Source organism: Actinia tenebrosa, unplaced genomic scaffold (genome assembly GCF_029948245.1).
Source record: "Actinia tenebrosa isolate PJP-AT-01 unplaced genomic scaffold, QUT_ActTen_1.0 PGA_scaffold8__29_contigs__length_14323225, whole genome shotgun sequence".
Taxonomy (NCBI): Eukaryota; Metazoa; Cnidaria; class Anthozoa; order Actiniaria; family Actiniidae; genus Actinia; species Actinia tenebrosa.
The window spans coordinates 8,174,574-8,199,773 of record NW_028292585.1 but is presented as its reverse complement, the minus strand read 5'-3'; the positions used below and the strand labels follow the sequence as shown (position 1 = coordinate 8,199,773).

Below are 25,200 nucleotides of genomic sequence, written 5' to 3'. Positions count from 1 at the left end.
TTCGACTTGGAGTAACTGGAACAAAATTAATTCAGTCCTAGGACTGAATTAATTTTGTTCCAGTTACTCCAGACTGAATGCATTCCTTTCACAGGACTTTACCAGGTTTCAAGTAACATCATGTGACCCAAAAATAGGGTGGGTGGATGGGTGGATGGGGGGATCGGGGGATGGGTGGATGGGTGGATACTAGCCTTGTTTATGGAAATAATGACTTTGTTTTCCAAACCATATCAGGCATCTGATATATCAGTACACTATATCAACGTATAGGTTGTAGTTTAAAAACGTTCAATCTCTGGCAAGTGATCATCTTTAATGCATCGATGTTTTCATGCTTGATACACTACTCCATTATCAGTCGGAAGTAGCCTCGAAGAAAACATGCTTTTGAATCTTGATATGCCACTATTTGGCAGGCTAAAATAGAGCTTTTTACTTGATGACATAAGTTTACATTTGTGAACACAAGACGTTTAGTTTTTCTTGGATATAGGAAGTTTCATATTGGGTGGGATGTTAATTTTCTTCGCAATAGTTTTTACAAATTAAGATAAAGGAAGATTTACATTGAGATGATGTCATGGAGTCTTCTTCACTCCAGTCAAAGTATGATCACTAGGTGTTCCAAAAGCTACTTGAATCATTTAGTGTCTTTAGCGCTCTTTGCTCATTTCTATTCACATTCTCTCCTTATCTTCTTTTATTATGTACCACCTTACTACACCGCCTTACTACAATTCTTCCTTCCTTTTCTTTTCTTTTCTTTTTATAATTTCAGTATTTATTCCTTTCATCAATCCATTTTTTCCCCAATGATTTTTATGTACAGACTAAGAAAATCAAATAATCAATTCACAATCAATTCAATGCTATTTTCATATCATTATTATTATTACTAGTAAAAACAAAATAGTGAATTAGTGAAAGTAAACTTGAAAGTTAAAATCGAATCTTAACCAAGGAACTATAAATAAAACACTGAAATATATATAGAACATCCTGCTGCAGATTTCCAAGACCAAGTAAAAACGAAACCTTGACAGTCTGAATTATGCAGATAGATTTTCGAATCAAAAACGTATATTTAGACCAAACGAAGGAGGGAAGGAAACTGATATCACGACATCCTTCTAAGTTACTAAAAAAATCACGATGACATCGTCTTAAAATCGCGTCTAATTTAGACTTCAGGGCGAAGCCTTGACATGACAGCCTGAAATAAAGCGTGGTGATTCATTTAGGGACTTGTTGGCCAAAACAATGCCAATGTGAAGTTAAAAAACGTCGATAAGTCGTTATGGATGTGGGGTTTTAGTAATTTATTCGATTAAGAAGTAGTGAAGAGTGTAAGGCTGAATGAACTAACACCATATGAAAAAATGATCTGGCTGCCATTCATGACTGTCGTGTATTTATTAAGGTGTATTTGTTGAACTGAGAAAATGTTAATTTTCGAAATCAAATCAAATAAGCGTACGAAAATAATGAAATAAAAAAGGGCTCACTTCCACAGACTAAAATCAAAATGAGAGACGTTGTAACTGATTTTTATTTTATTTTATTTTATTTTATTTTATTTTATTTTATTTTATTTTATTTTATTTTATTTTATTTTATTTTATTTTATTTTATTTTATTTTATTTTATTTTATTTTATTTTATTTTATTTTATTTTATTTTATTTTATTTTATTTTATTTTATTTTATTTTATTTATTTATTTTATTTTATTTTATTTTATTTTATTTTATTTTATTTTATTTTATTTTATTTTATTTTATTTTATTTTATTTTATTTTATTTTATTTTATTTTATTTTATTTTTTATTTATTTTATTTTTTGATTAATTATTTCTTTTTTTAGTTTTTATTTAATTATTTTTATTCTACGCTTCTTATTTTGATTTTCGTTCTTATAATAACTATATTTAAATGAGATTACATCTTAGAAGCCAGTTCAGACAAGACAGATATCTGATAGATATATATCGGCTCAGAAAGGTCTTGTGTAATAATAATCATTGGCCGTGAAACCCAGTCCATTGAAAAGATGATAAGAAACCAATACATTATATAACCGACAAATTCCTTTCAAAAAGAAAATTACTTTTGAATAAACTCTTTATTGTACTTGCAGTTTTTAGGCGAAGTAATTCTTAGAACGTGTTAATGAGCTGGAGTTGTATTGAAACGTTTTGTTTTATTGCCAGGGTTTAGACCGATTATCCTGAACGGAAAAAAACAATTTAAAAGCTTCATCCGATAAGAAAAAAAAAGAGTTCTAGATGTAATACCATGTGTGCCATTAGAACCTTGATAATAAGAGGCGCTTTTTAAAAAACAAGAACAAAACAAAGTAAATGAATAAATCAGTGGTGAACAAAGCAGTCGAGTTCAACATTTGAATCAAAAGTTAGTGGGAATTCCATTCAATAATGTATATATCAGTGCCTTTGTGGGGGCGTGCGTGTAAAATGATGGATATCCTCATGTCAATCATCGTCAGTCAAGAAGCAAATAAAACTTGTTGACAGCACCGAACATAAGAAAGTGCTCAACTACGTACCAATTATTGGTTATGCAAGTTTTTCTACTAATGAGGAGTTTAAGCGCTGTTAAAGCGCTTAAAACCTAGGGATATATTTCTGGATAGAGTTACATGGTCAGTTATGAAGCAAGTTCGTGTTTGCTAATGCTACACGCTGGGAATCTTGGATTAGGATTGAACGCATATTTGAAGTTAAATTCAAAAGACACTATATCGGCAGCTGTTCTTCACTGACGGGACTGAAGGAAACAGTACTTGAAAAATCGAAATACGTAGTTTCGTGGGATACGTCTGCCTAATATAGGTCACGTCAAGATTGTCAGTGGAACTCGAGTGTTCGTTAATGACATCCCTAAAATAGCTGGCCCAGGGAATCGATACGTCAGTACATTTGAACATAACAGATCCTACCTTACTCGCCGTCGAGCGTCGATTCCACTTCAATTTAACACTTATAGTGTCGCCACAAATATTCCGTGAGCTTTAGTACAGCAACTCAAGAAAAGTTTGTTATTTCTTTTGACGTTCTACTATGAGTAACATAGGTTACATTATGGATAATCGTAGCCTGAGAACCTCGAACAATACCCGAAATAGTACATCGATCAACAGGACAAGCGAAACGATAGAACTCAGTGCAAGAGTAATTGTATCAATAGCACTGATGATCATCATTATATTGGGAAACTCATTGGTTATTTTAGCGTACAAGAAGAACCATCGTCTTCGCACAGGAACCTACACTTTTTTAGTTAGTTTGGCCATTAGTGACTTTCTCGTTGGAAGCGTCTCACTTCCCTTGTGGATCTACGGTTCAGTCCAAGGGTGGCCACTGCCCGATAAAGTTTACACGTTCTTTATATGCTTCGATATATTCAGTGCTCTGGCTTCGACGTTGCACCTCTCTGCTGTCAGCTTGGAGCGTTTTGTTGCGATTTCTAAACCGTTTTACTACAAGACGATTACCTTTCGCTCGTATTTTGTCTGGATTGGGGTTGCCTGGGGTCTGGCGTTCGTCGTCGCTGCACTTCACCCACGAATTCTAAGCACGGTGCTCCCAATTCCTAAAGATTCGATTCACTTCATGTACCAAGTCCACGGAATTGTCTTGTTCTCGTGTGGGTACCTTGCTCCAATGGTTCTCATCACAACAGTCAATATAAGGATTTTTAAGATTGCAAAGAAACTGATCAGGAACATGGCAAGGCCAAGTCAAGTGACAACAAACCGTAACTCGAGCTCGATCTTGAATTACACCCGGAGACGATTACCAAAAGAGCGTAAAACAGCCATAACACTGGTAATGATTACAGGGTTATTTTTCGCCGCTTGGCTGCCATTTTTTATCGTTAACATGTTAAGTTTGTACTGTTTAACGACATGCCTTTCCCTGGACGAGCGCAAACTTCTCATCATAGTAGAATTCACCAAATGGCTTCATTACAGTAACAGCGCCATTAATGCAGTGATTTACGCATTTCGTGATATTGAGATGAGGAAAACGTTCATATCTTTGCTGTGGCCCTGTTGCAGGCCTTGTAAGGGGAGTCGTGTAGATCCAACATCACCAGGCCCGAGCGTATTGCGAACTCGACACCACAGCTCTTCGTCCGTTTCTAAGCTGCCCGAGTTCCTTGCAGCGAAAGAAAAAGAAACAGATCATGACTTGGCATGTTAAATGGTACATCAATCCGAGGAGAAAAACAGCAACGACAATAGCAGCAGTAGACATTGAACTGTAGCAGAATCAGTAGCAGCAATGACAACAGCAGCACCAGCTGTTCAGGCATGTGTTATCATCATCATCACTAATAACCATCGTCATTATGTACCATCATCATCATCATTATCATCATTATCATCATCATCATGAACAACAATAACTTTAAAACATGAACCACACACCTTTCATTTTCGCATGAAATTAAAAGGGAAAGTCCTGTCAGTAATTCCTAATCGTTAATAGTTGTATATTATTGTAAATAACTGTAAGTAGCCAATCCATTTCCCTAATATTTATGATATCAAGTGTAAAAGAGTACTCAAGTGTTCATTTTCAGTGTTCATTCTAGATGCTCCTGCTATTTTGGCTTCACTTCCTATTTTTATATTTTTTTTGCTCCTTTTATCTGTACCGTTCTCCAAAATTAGCAGATAAGAAGCATTAGCTTTGTAGACACCAGTGAAGGATTATCTGTTACGTATATTAATAGAACGATCTTATATTATTTCTAGTCCCCGATTCGATTCAGACCACTTGTCATTCCCTTGAGTATTATTCCTTTTTCTGACCAATGACACCTTAGAAGAGACTTTTTAATGTTAGAATATGAATGTGTCTCCCTAAACAAAGAATCTTATTCTCAATGGAATGATGTGTTCGTAGTCTGAAATGGGAAAACATTAATATATTGCGTACAAAGACGTATTTCTGCTGTATATTTGTAGTTAGCCAGAAGGATGACAATATGAGATAATGCAGAGCTTCTTACCACATGTGGTCATGCGTTGGACCCGTCTAATTTTCTATTCGGGTAGATAGAGCTATTAATTTATTGCTTCGAAGGTTTTCCAAAAAATCAACCTCTAAATCATAATGCATAGTATGTCTCTGGTTCGAAAAGCCAACAAGCAGACACTCCCTTTACTTATCAGATGTTATAGAATAAATTATACTTTCATTTTACGAAGCAAAGCTGTACATAAATACCTGCTGTAGATACCGTGTCATGAAAATAAAGGAATTGTCTTTCCTTTTTCTGCTTTCTTTTTATTCATTTATTCATTCGAGTTCTTCTCTTTATAATTTAAATCAGTAATAGGCATCAAATCACGTTCCAAACAATACATACTGCTCTCATTATTTTTAAATATATATCAAGACCTATAAATATTGTAAGTGTTATAAAATCCCCATGAAGTGTGGTCAGTAGCAACGATAGCAGAGTAAACATGTGATCACTTAAACTCTTAACTCGATTTTGTGAAACACTTTCAGTATCCAGCCATGATGCACAGTAGGATAATGTGTTGTTTATCTTAGTTGATAGTGCACTGATTCCACGGCCTAAGTAGTTCTAAAGTGCAAGACACTCAAAGTCACTCCAAGAAAAGCCTTAGTTTAATTTTTTGAACGGTCAATAAAAGGTGGCATCTTTTCTTGGAGCCGTTTTAGTAAGATGAATTAAAGTAATGGTTTCCATTATTCTTGAGATACCGAAACTAAGAGTATAATTTATACTCAAAGTATTATTCAGCTTCTTAACTGACGGCCAGTTCTTGGTTACTTGGAAATCGAACTCAAGTTTGTCGAAGCTCTTATTGTTGACGTAATACAGAGTGGTTTAGGAGGAAAGCAGGGAATATCTTGGACCTGATTGCATGCATGTAATAATGATATCTTAGATTTTGTGAGAAAATCATACATAGTACTCATACATGTAATTCTGACGTAAATACACGGGCATTAACATCATTTTCCTGCTTTAAAATTCCTTCTCTTTCACCTCTCTTCAGTCATTCATTTCATTATCTTAAGACCCGTTCACATGTTTGAAGGCGCTACTTCTTTTCCCAGGGGACGCCAAAAACAAAATTGCCCTCCTTAAATCCCATCTAAACCTTACTATCCGCTTACTGTATGTATCTATAGTGATGATGGCGTGGGACATCCTAGGACCCCTTGGACGGGGCTATGGTTACATCCACAACCAATGGTACGTGCAGCTTTTATGTAATTAGTCAGTATGGGATTCTCTGTTAATCCTTGTGGACCCTCTTAGACACTTATGGGTGCATGTCAAACGCTGCTACTGAACTTGAAAACTGTCTAAATAAAGAGAAATGTATTTGCACTTTTTCAAGTAGATTTTTAAAGTGTTCGGAAGGTGAATTATCCTGACTTGAGGGGATCAGTTCAGAGTGGTAGGGCCATTAGTTAAATAGATGACTTTTTTTCAAGGCTCTCACCTTCGTTTTGGAGACATGCGTAACGAAAAGGACATTCTAGCTGGGGTTAAAAGCTAAAAAAACAAATCCAAATTCTGAATGACATAGATTCTCTAGACCAAAGTTTGATTCGGACTACCTGAAAACAACAATGACAAAAACCTGAACCGTCTATTATCGAACACAATGACAATGTACTCTATGTGTATTTCACATTCTTTACTTGCCTTGTGAAGTGTATTCTGTTTGTTTTTTGGTATATAGTTTTGTACATCAGGATGATAAATAATAACTCTTTGAAGTTTATAAATACTGTGGATCTTACTTGAGCTACAGTGACATAGAATGTATTTAAACGCGATATGTTGTTAAATGAATTTATCTAAACTGCTTGAACCCCGGCCTGTTTTTTCTCGTGGTCGGTATTTTGGCTTTCAGCTTGTCGTAAAAGCGAAAAGAGACCTCACCTCATAAGTCATAAGGGAACAGAAAAAGACACCAAAGGCCATTATAGAACATTGTCGGCCTTACATAAAATAGGGAAGAACACTTAGTATGCACTCAGCAACACCCACCTTTTTCCTAAACTAGTCTCTTATATTTTCCAATCTTAACCCTCCCCTTTTTTTAGGGTGCTCCGCGGCCCATGGTATAAGTTCCTTGGTTTTCTCGCCGATGCATCTGTTGTAAATATAGCCACTATTTATAGATTGAATCAATGTTTCGTTCTTTTCCTGTGTAACATCATTCCGAAGTAAAACAATACTTCAATTTAAGAAGTACGGTTTTTCTTCCATAGTTTCAGATATTTAGACTTAAAAAATCTAAAGTTGGCGTAGCCTTATCCACAAAAAATATGTTCATTACCCCCTGTTCTTTTCGTATCGTTTAATTAAGCAACAAACTTTTATCCAAAAAGCACTAATAAAGAAACATTCGACTTTATGATCGTGAATACTTCATCAGGGGAGTCATCACTATGAAGAACAGGACGTGCAATCTTAAAATATACCCCCAAACGACAGTTGTTTACTTGCCTATATGGCTTACAAACGTAAATTAGCATATATAACCGTGTGTTGATACTTTTAAACCAGTATCTGAAAAAAAACTAAAAAGAAATGCTTTTTCGCTTGTGAAAATCAAAAATATACGCGTGTTTTATGGAAAACTGAGCATTGTGGGACACCTTCCAATCTCACGATCGCAGAATTCTGTTCACATATGATCGCAAACGATCGCAAATGATCGCAGGAATAGAACCCGATTCTATTCCTGCGATCGCGGAGCTGTTCACATATAATCGCACTCGATCGCCAGCGATCCTCTGCGATCGTCTGCGATCGTCTGCGATCATATGTGAACCAGGCTTAACAGAGATTTTGTCGGAATGCTTTCATGTTTTGTTTGCTTAATAGGTTTTATTTCCGTCCTATGTCATTATGACTTCAACAATGTAAATATATACCCATCCAATACCATTAAATAAGAATTCTGAGCTTTTTCAAAACACTTAACCCTGGATAAAGTTGCTAAATATATAGTTATTGAATGCATTAACAAATATTTGACACTTTACTCAGGTTGAGAAAAAGACAGCATTTTAACGTCCAATTAGATTTTTAAAATCTAATTAAAAATACTTATAAATTTCTTCAGTTAGTTTATCGATTGAAGTTCGTACCAAAAAATCATATAAAAACTAATCTATGTCTGAGAACTATACTGTACTAGTATATTGTCAATATACTTTAATATTATATATATAATGAATAGTATAATATTTAATTGGATGATCTGATACTGTTCTCATAGATTGGAGCACTACGAAACGACAGGCTACTTCAGCAATTAATATTAGAGCACGCTTTTTCGGCCATAAAATATGCAACATGCAACAAAACCTTAACCAGCCGCGTTGTAAAACATTTTACTTTATATTAACCAGTAAATTTCAATTTCAATTTTCAATTCAATTTTATTTGTTTTTTAGTCTTTTTTTAGTGGTGCGATATTTGCGTCAAACGTAATCGTCCAATCCAATGTATTGATTTTTATTCCGATTCTTTTAGTCCTTAATGTTCCTACTTATGACAGGATCTTAAAAAATACGAATTTTTTTCCATTTCTTTGTATATAAGTTCCGACACAAAGTAAATATTTAGCTATTAGAAGTTGACAATATGGACAAAGGATATAACATGTTTTTGATATGGACCTTTCGATAGATATAGAATAGCAAATAAATTTACTTATTTACATTAGAGAACATAAGAGATATTTTAAAAGGGATTGTATATACGACTAAGATGCTTTATTTATAGTATGTTATGAGATGCCATGGAGATTACTTAGGTACTGTATAGAGGAATTGTAGAATATCATCATTTTTTTAATTAGAATTTTATGATAATGATTCAGTACAATATTATAGGGTACTGTATCTGTGCTGTATATCTGAGCATTAAACGATCTTTATACGAGTTAAATAAATATTACAAATTATTTTAAAATTCTGACCTTCAATAGAGTTAAGATCAGCTGAAAACCGTCCGACTTTGCTGGTCCCTCAAACAATACCAACAAAAAAAAACATACCAAAAACGAACGACTACACCACCTCTGACAACACCGACCAAGGAAAAACCAACAAAACCAAACAGCCAGAAGAAAAGCAGCAGTCAATAAGTGCTAATAAGACGTCTAGTCGGAAGGACGTCAAAAAGCTGTACACGACACCTACAGTGAAGGTAGCGACAAGAATAAAAGTGAATCAACGTTATCAATCATTAAAGACGTACACTTTCCCCAACCAACGCAAAACCAATTATGCATACATAATAAAAAATATATCTTTCATGGAATGAAGGGATCCAAGTCGTTAATGTATTGCCAGGCACAAGTATAGTGATCAGTGCTTATGATAAGGTGTGATGGGCTGGATGAGATTGATGAAATGTCTTGTTATCGTCAACAACTAAAAAGTCACACTTTGTGCAGAGTTTATAAAATACAATAACCGGAAGCTCACACTTCATTTTCATAATCTAGGTGCTTTACATCAACGTTGTGAAAGACTTTCACCATTATAGACGACGGAGTTAGTAGGATTTCAAAGTAAGATGGCTGATCTTGGTCCAATATAATAACAAAAGGCAGCTACCATTGACAACTACCCCTATATAGACCATTCCTCTTCTTTTCACAAAGAAGCCGCAGTACTCTTCCCCTCCATCGAACTTCCCTTTCCTTAAGCCAAAGGATTGACACCACCTCCTATGTACGCCATTCCTCTTCTTTTCCAAAAGGGGCCGCACAAGTACTATTCCCCTCCATCGCCCTTCCCTCTCCTTAAGCCAAAGGATTGACACCACCTCCTATGTACGCCATTCCTCTTCTTTTCCAAAAGGGGCCGCACAAGTACTATTCCCCTCCATCGCCCTTCCCTCTCCTTAAGCCAAAGGATTGACACCACCTCCTATGTACGCCATTCCTCTTCTTTTCCAAAAGGGGCCGCACAAGTACTATTCCCCTCCATCGCCCTTCCCTCTCCTTAAGCCAAAGGATTGACACCACCTCCTATGTACGCCATTCCTCTTCTTTTCCAAAAGGGGCCGCACAAGTACTATTCCCCTCCATCGCCCTTCCCTTTCCTTAAGCCAAAGGATTGACACCACCTCCTATGTACGCCATTCCTCTTCTTTTCCAAAAGGGGCCGCACAAGTACTATTCCCCACCACCGCCCTTCCCTTTCCTTTAGCCAAAGGATTAACACCAGCTCCTATATAGACCATTCCTCTTCTTTTCCAAAAGGGGCCACACAAGTGCTATTCCCCTCCATCGCCCTTCCCTTTCCTTAAGCCAAAGGATTGACACCACCTCCTATATAGACCATTCCTCTTCTTTTCCAAAAGGGGCTGAACAAGTACTATTCCCCACCACCGCCCTTTCCTTTCCTTAAGCCAAAGGATTGACACCACCTCCTATGTACGCCATTCCTCCTCTTTTCCAAAAGGAGCCGCACAAGTACTATTCCCCTCCACCATCCTTCACTTTCCTTAAGCCAAATCATTGACACCACCTCCTATGTACGCCATTCCTCTTCTTTTCCAAAAGGGGCCGCACAAGTACTATTCCCCTCCATCGCCCTTCCCTTTCCTTAAGCCAAAAGATTGACACCACCTCCTATGTACGCCATTCCTCTTCCTTTCCAAAAGGAGCCGCACAAGTACTATACCCCTCCACCACCCTTTCCTTTCCTTAAGCCAAAGGATTGACACCAGCTCCTATGTACGCCATTCCTCTTCTTTTCCAAAAGGGGCCGCACAAGTACTATCCCCCTCCACCACCTTTCCCCTTCCTTAAGCAAAAGCATAGACACCACCTCCTATGTACGCCATTCCTCTTCTTTTCCAAAAGGAGCCGCACAAGTACTATACCCCTCCACCACCTTTCCCTTTCCTTAAGCAAAAGCATAGACACCACCTCCTATGTACGCCATTCCTCTTCTTTTCCAAAGCGAGCCACAGTACTATTCATTTTTCTATTTTCTTTGTTAGCATTGAAAGCAACAACTATGTACACCATTTCTTTTTACATACAAAAGGAACAGTACTCTCCAAATCTCTTATAATCTAAATAATCGCGATATTTCCTTTTAACATTCCAACCAACCCGATATTGACCCATTTTTAAACCTTTCATAAAAAAGTCCAAGGTTTTCGTCGATATTGAGTCATTTTCACACCTTTTGATAACATTATAATTATTTAGGGAGGATGAGATATAACACATTTGGCACCATGGTGTGTCAATAACCATGGACTATAGCCCATGGTTTTGATCAATTTTGGGTCATTTTCACACCTTTTGAAACAATGTGAAATTTACATGGACGTTGTAACACAGCTCATTTTGGGCCATTTTGGAGCTAAAAGCATGGACTATAGCCCATGGTTTTGATCAAATTTGGATCATTTTCACACGTCTTGAAAAAATATCATTATTTATTAAAGATTGAAAATAGGTCATTTTGGGCCATTTTGGAGAGAAAAGCATAGACTATAGCCCATGGTTTTGATCAAATTTCGGTCATTTTCACACATTTTGAAAAAATATCATTATTTATTAAAGATTGAAAATAGGTCATTTTGGGCCATTTTGGAGCAAAAAGCATGGACTATAGCCCATGGTTTTGATCAAATTTGGGTCATTTTCCACCTCTTGAAAAAATATCTATTATTTATTAAAGATTGAAAATAGGTCATTTTGGGCCATTTTGGATGAAAAAGAATGGACTATAGCCCATGGTTTTCATCAAATTTCGGTCATTTTCACACCTTTTGAAACAATGTGAAATTTACATGGACGTTGTAACACAGATCATTTTGGGCCATTTCGGTGCAAAAAGCATAGACTATAGCCCATGGTTTTGATCAAATTTGGGTCATTTTCACAACCTTTTGAAAAAATACCTATTATTTATTAAAGATTGAAAATAGGTCATTTTGGGCCATTTTGGAGAAAAAAGCATAGACTATAGCCCATGGTTTTGATCAAATTTGGTTCATTTTCACACCTCTTGAAAAAATATCTATTATTTTTTAAAGATTGAAAATAGGACATTTTGGGCCATTTTGGAGCAAAAAGCATGGACTATAGCCCATGGTTTTGATCAAATTTCGGTCATTTTCACACCTTTTGAAACAATGTGAAATTTACATGGACGTTGTAACACAGCTGATTTTGGGCCATTTTGGAGCAAAAAGCATGGACTATAGCCCATGGTTTTGATCAAATTTGGGTCATTTTCACACCTTTTGAAACAATGTGAAATTTACATGGACGTTGTAACACAGCTCATTTTGGGCCATTTTGGAGCAAAAAGCATGGACTATAGCCCATGGTTTTGATCAAATTTGGGTCATTTTCACACCTTTTGAAAAAATATCTATTATTTATTAAAGATTGAAAATAGGTCATTTTGGGCCATTTTGGAGCAAAAAGCATGGACAATAGCCCATGGTTTCGATCAGATTTGGGTCATTTTCACACCTTTTGAAACAATGTGAAATTTACATGGACGTTGTAACACAGCTGATTTTGGGCCATTTTGGTGCAAAAAGCATAGACTATAGCCCATGGTTTTGATCAAAATTGGGTCATTTTCACACCTCTTGGAAAAATATCTATTATTTATTAAAGATTGAAAATAGGTCATTTTGGGCCATTTTGGATGAAAAAGAATGGACTATAGCCCATGGTTTTGATTAATTTTGGGTCATCATTTTCACACCTTTTGAAACAATGTGAAATTTACATGGACGTTGTAACACAGCTCATTTTGGGCCATTTTGGAGCAAAAAGCATGGACTATAGCCCATAGTTTTGATCAAATTTGGCTCATTTTCACACCTTTTGAAACAATGTGAAATTTACATGGACGTTGTAACACAGCTCATTTTGGGCCATTTTGGAGCAAAAAGCATGGACTATAGCCCATGGTTTTGATCAAATTTGGGTCATTTTCACACCTCTTGAAACAATGTGAAATTTACATGGACGTTGTAACACAGCTGATTTTGGGCCATTTTGGTGCAAAAGCATGGACTATAGCCCATGGTTTGGATCAAATTTGGGTCATTTTCACACCTCTTGAAAAAATATCTATTATTTATTAAAGATTGAAAATAGGTCATTTTGGGCCATTTTGGAGCTAAAAGCATGGACTATAGCCCATGGTTTTGATCAAATTTGGTCATTTTCACACCTCTTGAAAAAATATCATTATTTATTAAAGATTGAAAATAGGACATTTTGGGCCATTTTGGAGCAAAAAGCATGGACTATAGCCCATGGTTTTCATCAAATTTGGGTCATTTTCACACCTCTTGAAAAAATATCTATTATTTATTGAAGATTGAAAATAGGTCATTTTGGGCCATTTTGGAGAAAAAAGCATAGACTATAGCCCATGGTTTTGATCAAATTTGGGTCATTTTCACACATTTAGAAACAATGTGAAATTTACATTGGACGTTATAACACAGCTGATTTTGGGCCATTTTGGAGCAAAAAGCATGGACTATAGCCCATGGTTTTCATCAAATTTGGGTCATTTTCACACCTCTTGAAACAATGTGAAATTTACATGGACGTTGTAACACAGCTGATTTTGGGCCATTTCGGTGCAAAAAGCATGGACTATAGCCCATGGTTTTGATCAAATTTGGGTCATTTTCACACCTCTTGAAAAAATATCTATTATTTATTACAGATTGAAAATAGGTCATTTTGGGCCATTTTGGAGCAAAAAGCATGGACTATAGCCCATGGTTTTGATCAAATTTGGGTCATTTTCACACCTCTTGAAAAAATATCATTATTTATTAAAGATTGAAAATAGGACATTTTGGGCCATTTTGGAGCTAAAAGCATAGACTATAGCCCATGGTTTTGATCAAATTTGGATCATTTTCACACGTCTTGAAAAAATATCATTATTTATTAAAGATTGAAAATAGGTCATTTTGGGCCATTTTGGATGAAAAAGAATGGACTATAGCCCATGGTTTTGATCAAATTTGGCTCATTTTCACACCTTTTGAAACAATGTAAAATTTACATGGACGTTGTAACACAGCTCATTTTGTGCCATTTTGGAGCAAAAAGCATGGACTATAGCCCATGGTTTTGATCAAATTTGGGTCATTTTCACACCTTTTGAAAAAATATCTATTATTTATTAAAGATTGAAAATAGGTCATTTTGGGCCATTTTAGAGCAAAAAGCATTGACTATAGCCCATGGTTTGGATCAATTTTGGGTCATTTTCACACCTTTTGAAAAAATATCTATTACTTATTCAAGATTGAAAATAGGTCATTTTGGGCCATTTTGGAGCAAAAAGCATGGACTATAGCCCATGGTTTTGATCAAATTTGGCTCATTTTCACACCTTTTGAAACAATGTGAAATTTACATTGACGTTGTAACACAGCTGATTTTGGGCCATTTTGGAGCAAAAAGCATGCAATATAGCCCATGGTTTAGATTAAATTTGGGTCATCATTTTCACACCTTTTGAAAATATATTTATTATTTATTAAAGATTGAAAATAGGTCATTTTGGGCCATTTTGGTGCAAAAAGCATGCACTATAGCCCATAGTTTTGATTAAATTTGGGTCATCATTTTCACACCTTTTGAAACAATGTGACATTTTTATGGACGTTGTAATATAACTCATTTTGGGGCATTTTGGAGCAAAAAGCATGGACTATAGACCATGGTTTTGATCGTTTTGGGTCATTTTCATATGTCTTTAAAAATATCCATTTAAAACGGGTGATATTGAGAAATAACATGAACTACAGACGTTTTGGATCAAAAGCATGAACTATAACCCATGATTTAGATCTATCATTTTCACATCTAAAACCTGATCTATTAAAAGAAAGGATGGAAAATAGGTTATTTTGGACCATTTTGGGACTTAAAGTATTTGTTATGATCGAGTTTGGACCATTTTCTTAATTTTTTAGACGATGTGTATTTTCCAATAAGGGATCCAAAATATGTCATTCTTGGCCTATGCATTTACGAAGGACGCAAAATAGGTCATGTTTGGCATTTTAGAGCAGAAAGCTACTTTTGACTATAAGAAAAAGATATTAATTATTTGTGAGGGATTCCAAATAGGTTTAGCTTATGTGAGTAGATATTTAGCTAATCCGGCAAAATCTAGAAAATTTGCCAAACTGAGGTGTCGCTTTTCCTCTTGTAATCACGTATTTCTAGGAAACGAAATGAAAAAAAAGTATGTTGTTAATACATGGTTATTCATCATCATCATCATCATCATCATCATCATCATCAGTATTATCATTATCATTATTATCATCATCATCATTATTATCATTATTATCATTATCAATATTATTATCATCATCATCATTGGGCATCATCATCATCATCATTATCATCATTATCATTATCATTATCATCATCATCATCATCAGTATTATCATTATCATTATTATAGTCATCATTACTATCATCATTATCATTATCAATATTATTATCATCATCATCATCAGTATTATCATTATCATTATTATCATCATCATTATTATCATTATTATCATCTTCTTCATTAATATCATCATCATGGCCATCTTTATCTTCATCATCATCATCATCATCCTTATCATTATCATTATCATCATTATCATCATCATCATCATTATCATTATCATTATCTTCATCATCATCATCACCATGAACATCTTTATCTTTATCTTCATCATCATTATCATTATTATCATCATCATCATTATTCTCATTATTCTCATCATTATCATTATTATCATTATCATCATCATCATCATCATCTTTAACTTCATCATCATTATCGTTATCATCATCATTATCATCATCTTCTTCATTATCATCATCTTCTTCATTATCATCATCGTCATTATTCTCATCATTATCCTCATCATTACCATCATTATCATTCTTTCTACAGATAAATTGAGCATAATCAATGTTTTACTATTAAAATGCACATGTCATTTCCCCCTATATTATTCCTCTATTCATCAATATTAATATTGCTCAATCACATACATTTATGACGGACAGGAATAAAACAGAAACCTTATCTTCGCTACAAATTGTTAGCAATCGAATATGTAATGAATTAAGAGCAAAAATATTGCATTATTTAGTTAAGGACACTATAAGAGTAGGCTGCCAAGTGCCATCCGCTTTACACGTCAAATGATTGATTACTATCTCAAGGGTTTTCCACGATTATTCTATGGTGTAAATGGGTTTCAAGTATTTATCCATTTTTCTTTTCTATACGTTTCACTAAGGTTTCCGGTCGCTCTTTTGCCTCTGGAAAAAAGCGACCATAACGTTATTGTTTCTAGAACATCATGGTCTAAGTGTTACTTTTTTTACCATAAAGATCATAGGGTAAACTTATGATTTTCTATAATAATAATAACGATGAGGATGAGGATGCTTAAGTTAATGATAATATTAATGGGGAAAAATTGAAATTTGAACAAATTGAATTTTTAAAAAATTGTTTAATTCAAAATATATTCTGTTTGACATTATTTTTGCAACAATTCGATTTTTCTTTATTTCACCCGATTAATCCCTTAACTTAGTATGCACATCTTTACAAATATTATATTTTAATAAGAGTGCAAAGGCTAATTATTTCAAAAAAAAATCGAAGTAGAAAGAGTCGTTTTTCAGTCCACTTATTTTCTTTTCTTATACTACTATGATTCTATCACTACAGCCTTATTTGCACAAGCCTTGCTTGAGAGCAACTATCTTGTTGAAAAAGTATATAATATCAGACGTTTAATTTGAAGAACGAAAAAATTTGTTTAAATACACTTTGGATTCCAAGGATATTAATAAATATCAAATTACAGAAACTAACTCTGTAAAAATTAATCTCGGAGTGAGTCGTATTCATCAAATACCGACTGCCACACGAAGCTAAAATAAGGCTGCTTTTTGAGTTACATGTCATGGAAAATTATGCATTTATAATTGTTAAAAGAATGATGACTGATATTAGTCCTTACACCAATCACTTATTTTGAAGTATATTAGGACTTTTGATGAATATTAGAAGCGTGCAATGAAGAGTGCAATATGACCGATACAATGTGGCCGATATTCGAAGTCAGCTAACGCTTTTGGTATTGATGGGTTGCATGCCATCTTGGTGCCGTTAACAATGGATGCTAATGAGTAATATCTTTTGCATAAATGAAATGGCACCAACGCTCCCCGAGAGGCCGCCATGACGTGACGTGCAATCTAAGATTACGTGTATTTCAAAAAATGTTGTCGGAGCCTTTATGAACGAAAGGAATTATGAACATGACTAATTATCGGGCCTTATGTGATTATCGCCTCCATTCTCGGTATATCAGTAACTCTTACATAGACCTGCTACACTTGTAGATCGACTATATAACGTTTATCGGGTTTGTATCAGATAGTAACCTCGGCATTCTTGACGAGAATATTTAAGGCGAAGAAACACCAGAGATTCCAGACTTTATCCTTGGATCTTGAATAGTCCACTTCATAGTTCCCTGCGCCATCTTGAAAGGTAGCCGTGTCTTTGCATCGAAGCGAGACGAACGGTGAGCTTGCAATGATAGAGACATATGAATAATTGTTCAAGGTGTTAAAAAAGGTCTCTATCATTGCAAGCTCACCGTTCGTCTCGCTTCGATGCGATCTCCCATCTCCCATTTCCCATCTCCCATCTCCCACCTCCCACCTCCCACCTCCCACCTCCACCTCCACCTCCCACCGTCCCACCTCCACCTCCCACCTCCCACCTCCCACCTCCCACCTCCCACCTCCCACCTCCCCATCCCACCTCCCCACCTCCACCTCCCACCTCCCACCTCCCACCTCCCACCTCCCACCTCCTATCTCCCATCTCCTATCTCCCATCTCCTATCTCCTTGGATGATTTAATGGGGTTTAAAAATTTATCGAAAATTATTTTCTTGGCCGTGGCAATTTTAGTAGATAAAATAGAAGTGATAGAAAAACATATTTTGCGACATGGCACTGCTTCAATTGCAGATGTGAGCTTGTTGTGTGGTAAAGGTGAGGTATCGTACTGTCCTGTGCTGCGCTGCGTCGTGCCACCCTTTAACGCCTAGATTACGCGTGTAAATACAGTTTAGTTTTTGTCAAATAATTGGAGCAGTTCATCAAATGACTTATACCAGTTTCAATTGCCATAAAGAATTCATCAGTTTGAAGACTGAAGACCTAAGGTGTGTACAGCAGTAAAAAAACAGTAGTTAAAAACAGTCATAGTTTGAAGACTGAAGATCTAAGGTGCGCAAATCTACAGCAGTTATTAACAAACCGATTTGAAGTTGGAAATAATAGTCAGATAAGATATGATGTCTTATCCTGAATCGAAGTGGATAATCATCAGAATCAAATCCTTCCTTCCTTCCTTCCTTCCTTCCTTCCTTCCTTCCTTCCTTCCTTCCTTCCTTCCTTCCAGCCTTCCTCCTTTTCTTCTAGCCTTTCCTTTTAGTGTTTGTCTAACATTCTTTGCTAGATATTTTTTTCTTTTTCTGTCTTGATAGCGTACAGATTCATTCTAAGGGATCAGAAAAAAGTGGTTACAAATTAAATGCACTGCGAATTTCATTGAATATTAATAGCCTTGTGGTCGCTAATTATTAATTAATTTTCAATTAAAATTGATCTCAATTTGACCAATAAATATCTTCTCAGCTCCTGCGGTGTGTTTTAATACTTTGGGCTGAGACAAAGGGGCACACATTTTGTTTATTAAAAGATACAAGACTTAATAAATGAAGAAACCATTCTTTTATTATTTCCTTTCTTTATTTGGAGAAAAATCTCAAAATTGTTTCTCGTTTTCGTCGCTTTTGTGACGCAGTAGGGTCGTTCTCTTCACCCAAAGCAAACACATATTTTTATTATTCGAGGTACCAAACATTCATCATCTTTTTCCAGGCGTTTAAACCTTTCAATTTCATTTTTCTTTATACTTATGTTCCACGTTTCTAGAAATAACAGCTTTGTCCAAGGCTTTACAACTAAAGATTACATGGGATTTCCTGATTCAAATATAAAACTCCACATGGACGGCAAGGCAGTTTCTTAAATTTATGACTTTTGACGGCTTGGATTTGATTTAAGCCGGGATTAGATCTTTACTACTTTCAAAGTAGTAAAATCCGCTGGTGCCTGAAGGCAGGCGGGCTCCTACGAACACACAGTTGTGTACTGTTTATTCAGCTGAACTGAGTCAATCCTGCGAAAAGCATATCAAATAATTACGAAGTACTTATTTTGCAGCTCTTTGATGTTATAAGAGCATATTTATCAGTGACACTGTCTCTGTCTCGACGATGTTTCCTCTATGTATACGTGGAGTGTTGTTATTCTTTGTTGTTTTTTTAGGGATAAGTTGACGTTATAAGTTTGCCTAAGGCGAGCCATTCTTAACATGGAAAGTGGAGAGAGAAAAGGTGTTCTATAGTTGGTTGTCAAAAACTATTCGAGGTTTTATTATGTTTTTTTTTTTTCTATTCTTTCTTCAATCCTTCTTTATTTTCTATTTTATTTCTTGCTTTCTTTCGTTTTCTCTTCTTTACAATTTCCTTCTCTTCCTTGTGTAAGTAAATTAGTAAGTCCCTTTTATCTCTCATCTCTGACGTTTATATATATATATACATAGGAGAGAGAGAGAGAGAGAGAGAGAGAGAGCATCCAAATCAACATGATTGCCAGTGTACATATAACGATAATGTGTAGAGGGAAAAAAGGAAAAAAATCAGCTGTGGTGTTTCATCTTTCCTCAACGATGTTTTTTTTAGTTTAGTTCTAAGGAAATTACTTCTCTACATTCAAGCTCTTGTATTATTTAAATCTCCTTGCTAGACAATGAATTAGTGTAACATTTTAAAGTTAAAGTAAAAGGTAATTTCCATTCCCATCGAAGAAAATTCATATCAAAAGCTTATTTCAACGAAATTATTTCTTCCCGTCACCTCAACAAACAAACCCAGTAATATAAGGTCTTCTAACGTAATAATGTTTATTCTTTGGAAGGAATTTTATTACTCCTCTGCTTAATTACGGAAACAACTATACAAATCCAAGTGAATAGCATCCATCTCACTACATTACTAAATTCTGAAGTCATTAATGTACGTCAAAACTATCATTATTATTTTTTTTTTTTTTCAAACCAGTTACAGCTTCAGAAATATTTACACTTTTGAAGTTGTTTCAGGTTTGTTCGAATAAGAAGTATATTAGAGTGCTAAAAGGCTAATGAAGCTTTGGAGAATCAATATAACTTAATTTAAATCTTTTTTTTTTTTCTTTTTCTTTTTTTTTTTTTTTAATATTCATTTTCTTTTCTGATCTTGTTTCATCCGATCGATCACCTGCTATGGTAACGGCAAAATTCTTTATCCTTCTAGCTTAATTTATTGCTTCTACTTTAATTTTTAATTCTTAATCATAAAAATACATTTCTAATTTTAAAATCCTAACCTAGAGAAGTCCCGTGTTTTCATCTTTTTCTGATTTTTCGTTTTTTCTTTTTTTCTCATCTTAATATTTTTGTTTTCTTCGCTTTTTTGAATAGGACACCAATTCGTTTGGGCTGGATTTTTTATGTTTTTTCTTCAACCACCATTTTTCAAAACATAAATTTTATCCTTGCTTCATCATTATGTCTTTCTCATATATGATTCATGTTGCCTAGCAGGACCATAAAGCATGCTGGGATAGATTCTATGTTCGCTGATTTTCCGGCTATCACTTCAGTATTAAAGGTCGATCACTTATGACATCTCATAGAACCACCGGAAAAGGTGCACGTAAAGACCTGAATATGAATCTATTAACTTGAGTATCTAGAAAGAAAAAAACACTCTTTGGAAATATCCTTTCAAACATAGTGGCCAACGCTGGGGAAACACTGCTCCGACCCGAAGAACAGATTAGAATTTTTCAACGCTTTCTACTGACTGTTTTTGGTTAGTAGTTGAAGTCTTTGTCACTCTCCAAAAAAATTCAACAGCTTGGGCTCTTGTTCTTTTAATCGTCGATAAGCTACTTTTGCAAGCTTTTTCCTATGTGCTTATCTTAGATCAAAGGCAAGCTGTCTAAAGAACCGTACTACAGTGATCTGGTGATCTCTGTTCTGTGAAATTTAGAGTTGACTTTAGTTTCTTTACCAAGCTCTCACTTCATTAAATATCACTATAGAAAACTAGATCGAAAATGAGTGCACCTGCCAACGGTAGTATTTGTAATACTGGAACCTTGGATGCATGGGACTGGAACACTACAAACTCGACCAAGAATCATTCCATCGAAAAATTAGCTGCTACTGTTTCTTCAGATTCACACGAAACAGATACCATTGTGTTTCTAGTATCTTCTATATCTCTAGCGGTAGTCATAGTCGTAGGGAATGTTCTGATTGTACTGGCGTACCGATCCAATTCTCGCCTGCAGACCAAAGCCAATATGTTTCTAGTCAACCTTGCTGTTTCGGATTTTTTAGTGGGAATCGTCTCGCTACCCTGCTGGGTCGTAGTTCAGTTACTCGGTCTTCGAAGAGATGATTCTTTCTACGAATTCTTTATAACTTTTGACATATTCAGCGGTTTAACATCTGTGCTTCACCTTACCGCCATAAGCATTGAAAGGTTTTTAGCTATATCGAAACCTTTTTTATACCCTTCTATTCCTAGTCGCTACTACAAGGTGACCATCGTTTTCGCCTGGATTTTAGCAGCGATTATTTCGGCGCTTCGTAGTGCAATCCCAAAACCATGGATTAAGTTCTACATACCAGCAGTTCTAGTCATCGGATTTTTGGGCCCTCTTTTCATCATTGGGTCGATGTACTGTGGAATATTCAAAATTGCTAAATCATTAATTCTGAAGGAACCAGGGGGAGACGAGAGAATGATGGATCGACAAAATAGAAAGTCCTCGAAAAAGTATGTCATCAGAAAAGAGCGCAAAGTGGCCGTCACTGTTTCAATAATCACAGGGCTATTCTTTGTCTCTTGGCTGCCTTTTTATGTAGTTTTATTAATAGGAGTTTTCTGTTTTCCTGGCTGTTGGCCTAAATCTCCTTTTGATGTTTTAAGAGTTATTGCGTTCAGTAAATGGATGCACTATGGTAACAGCGCAGTTAATGCGTTTGTGTACTCGTTCCGCGACAAAGAAATGAGAAGGACATTTGCAAGGCTGCTTCATAATCGCTTCACACAATTTTGCATTGAAGTCAAGCCAGTGGAAGAGGCATCGACCTATTTATAAAACAAAAGAAGAAGAAGAAAAGGGAAGACTCGATGAACCAAAACATTGGACCTTGTCTTGAAATTATTGACTTAATTCTGTAAACACTGTGTATTCAATTCACGGACAGTAAACTGACAGTGCTAGCAGACCGAACTGTAAACACTACAGATTTCCCGCTCGTAATCAAAAAATCTTTGTCAATGACAAGCCGTTAGCAAAACTATATCTAATAAAATCAAATCATAATTAATAATAAATCCGAGTTCCTATAGCTACTATCTTGATCAAAGTCAGGATATAGTGTTCTAAGTTTGCTTAGTAAAGGAAGGGAATTTATTTCAAGGTTTCCGTATGACAGCTAAAAATGATTACTCGGTTATTAGGATGATGTTAAAGAAAGCTGGCGGTATTGATGCGAACTTGTGGCCAGAAAAAAAAACCTAAAGCACCGCAATTAGCCCTGGCTTGACGGTCTACAATGTAAAAATAAGCTTTAAAACGACAATGAAAGAAAATAATATTAAAGGTCGAAGATATCAACGAGGAAGCGCGGCCGGGTTTGACGGGCGCATTATCGCACAAGCATAATTTTCCTTGGTAGCCTTCGACTGAATATGTAAAGAAATTAATTACTGCACCGACGGCATTTACACATACATTTATCGATCAAAGCTAAGTAAGTCTTGAAGGACACTATCAAGATGCAATTTACGGCGAAAACCGAAAGCAAATAAGTCAACTGTAAACTAGGCTTAATAACCATTAGCGCCAGAAAGTCGATAAATCGTCAAAAATGTTTTGTCAATGCATGCTATGGTGAAAATTGTGATTGAAAAGACTTGTTTTGAATTAACCGTGGGGAGACTTTTTTTTTACAAAGAATGTTAAAGTTCGCCCTATTATTTAGAATGTGAATGGATTATTTTGCTAAGACTACGAAAAGATCTATCCTGTTGTACTGACCATAATTTAAAGACGGTTATTAAGAAGATCATTCGGTTGGTCTAGCACGCCTTTTCATCACAATCAGCTGCTTTAGCAGAAGTCTTCGTCGTTATCAAGCAAAATGAATCCAATCACTGATCCGATGCGAAGACCTATTTTGAATTCATTTAACAATATCGGATTTCCACAATTAATGTGCTGTAATATAAATTACGGCTGGAATTTGCTGCCAGATAAATTTTGGAAAAATAAACTCACAGACAAAAAAAAATGAAGAAAAAATAAATGAATGAATGTAACTGTGAGAAAGAAAAAAAAAAGGTTTACAATGGAAATAATTTAATAAAAAAACTGAAAAATAAAAAATAAAGGAAGAAAACAAAATCGAAGAATAAGAAAAGTATTTATGAATATATTATATTCAGTGCAAATAGATTAAATCACCAAAATCGGAACTGAATATTTCATTGCGCTAAATAGAATGATAGTCTTCAATGCACGCCTTGTTTAATTTTCGTATCGTTTTGCTGAACCTGCCAAAATATCAGTGCTTTACAATGGACTACGAGATTACGGGAATCCGACTGACTGTGTGCTACAAAAGATTTTTAACGGGCTTTTTCTACTTCAATTCAAACCAGGCCGAGAATATTAAAAATTGCTAGAGCCCGCGGAGATGTCGATCAGCGGGGGAAATATTTTAAACCAAACACAATTTTGGTAAAAATATCTAACCAATGAGAAAAATAACCCCTTCGGCTCACGAGTGCGCCAGCTTCCTTATGTCCTTCCTTTATTTATTTTCACCTCTACTCTATTTTTAACTCATTTTTCTTTATCTCACATGGAGTCTGCAGGTCTCGGTGTCGTAGGTGGGTAGAGTTGGATGTTGGCTCTCTCTTGTGCCTCGATGGTTTTTCCTCCGGCTTCTCCGGGTTTTTTTTCCCCCCTCCGTAAAAATCAACTTTCAAATCAGTTCTAATTCGATCTATTGACAGACTTTTGAATTGGTTGCAAAACGTGTCAGGCTTTCCGTCCAGTATGGAATGGCAAATACGATTGACTATTACTATATCATTATCTATTTATTTATTTATAATTATCCTTCTCATTATTTTATTATTGGTTGTTATTTCTGGTTCTTAGTGACCTTAGTGCAGTTGTTGGGATATTTGCTTTCGATAATTCTAAATAAAAGTGTCAAACTCATATCACCAATTTTGAGTATGCAGATAAGGCAGATCTTCAAAAAATCTGCAAGAAAAAGGAGAAAAAGAGTAGCAAGCTAGTAATTTGAATATTTACTAAAATAATTCTTAAATCAGCACGCATAATGCGCATAATAGATCAATTAATTTATTTTTGTTAGAGTTGTCAAGTTTCTCCTAAAACAACATTGTTTGTTTTTTCCTTTTCTTTTAATAACCTTAAAACATATGTCTGTCTTTCTTAAGGAAATAAAATAAATCTCAGCAGTGCCTAGCTTCGATCGATTCTTGCGACCTTGAGCATTTTTTTAAGCTGACGTGAAAAGTCATTGCTATGCTTTTAAAAAAATTACAATAAAGGATTTTGAAAGTTTTAATTCACAAAATGTCTTTAATTCCTTCGTGTCTTAAAAAGCAGAATTTGACAGCTACTTATGCTCTCTCTCTCTCTCTCTCTCTCTCTCTCTCTCTCTCTCACACACAAAGGCCACAAAGTCACTTCGCAGCATGAGATCACAAAACAAATGAATATCTAATGCCATAAATGTTATTTATTGGAGTTGCATGGTCCATGGTAGGCCCCTTCAACATAGTCTAATATTGGACAAATGATCGAATGGGGACACGGGCTCCCACCCCATCCTCCCGGCCCCTGTGGGCGCTAAGACCC

The 25,200-nt window shown here is 35.4% G+C and overlaps 4 protein-coding genes across 6 annotated transcripts in view; 3 read left to right on the top strand and 1 right to left on the bottom strand.

The window, feature by feature from the left end:
* The window catches only part of LOC116300434 (D(1) dopamine receptor), a 34,308-nt gene that overhangs the window by 7,786 nt on the left and 1,322 nt on the right, over positions 1-25,200 (top strand). The window lies entirely within an intron of this gene.
* Positions 2,395-5,308, top strand: LOC116300353 (dopamine receptor D1.S-like). The gene has a single exon (XM_031709213.2). It carries the CDS (start codon positions 3,083-3,085, stop codon positions 4,226-4,228), a length of 1,146 nt encoding a protein of 381 aa, XP_031565073.1. The 5' UTR covers positions 2,395-3,082; the 3' UTR covers positions 4,229-5,308.
* LOC116300371 (octopamine receptor beta-1R) overlaps positions 14,569-25,200 on the bottom strand; it is a 35,745-nt gene continuing 25,113 nt past the window's right edge. The window contains exon 3 of one of the 2 annotated variants that reach the window (XR_016121860.1): positions 14,569-15,293. The gene's annotated coding sequence lies outside the window, so the exon portion shown is untranslated. Of the gene's footprint in view, positions 15,294-24,437; positions 24,577-25,200 lie in introns of those variants that run through there. The other variant, XR_016121861.1, reaches the window with a different exon arrangement.
* Positions 20,909-23,574, top strand: LOC116300361 (beta-1 adrenergic receptor-like). Its single transcript, XM_031709223.2, has one exon. It carries the CDS (start codon positions 21,343-21,345, stop codon positions 22,393-22,395), a length of 1,053 nt encoding a protein of 350 aa, XP_031565083.1. The 5' UTR covers positions 20,909-21,342; the 3' UTR covers positions 22,396-23,574.

Coding starts and splice junctions, on each gene's coding strand:
- LOC116300361 (XM_031709223.2), top strand. CDS start 21,343: ATGAGTGCACCTGCCAACGGTAGTATTTGTAATACTGGAACCTTGGAT.
- LOC116300353 (XM_031709213.2), top strand. CDS start 3,083: ATGAGTAACATAGGTTACATTATGGATAATCGTAGCCTGAGAACCTCG.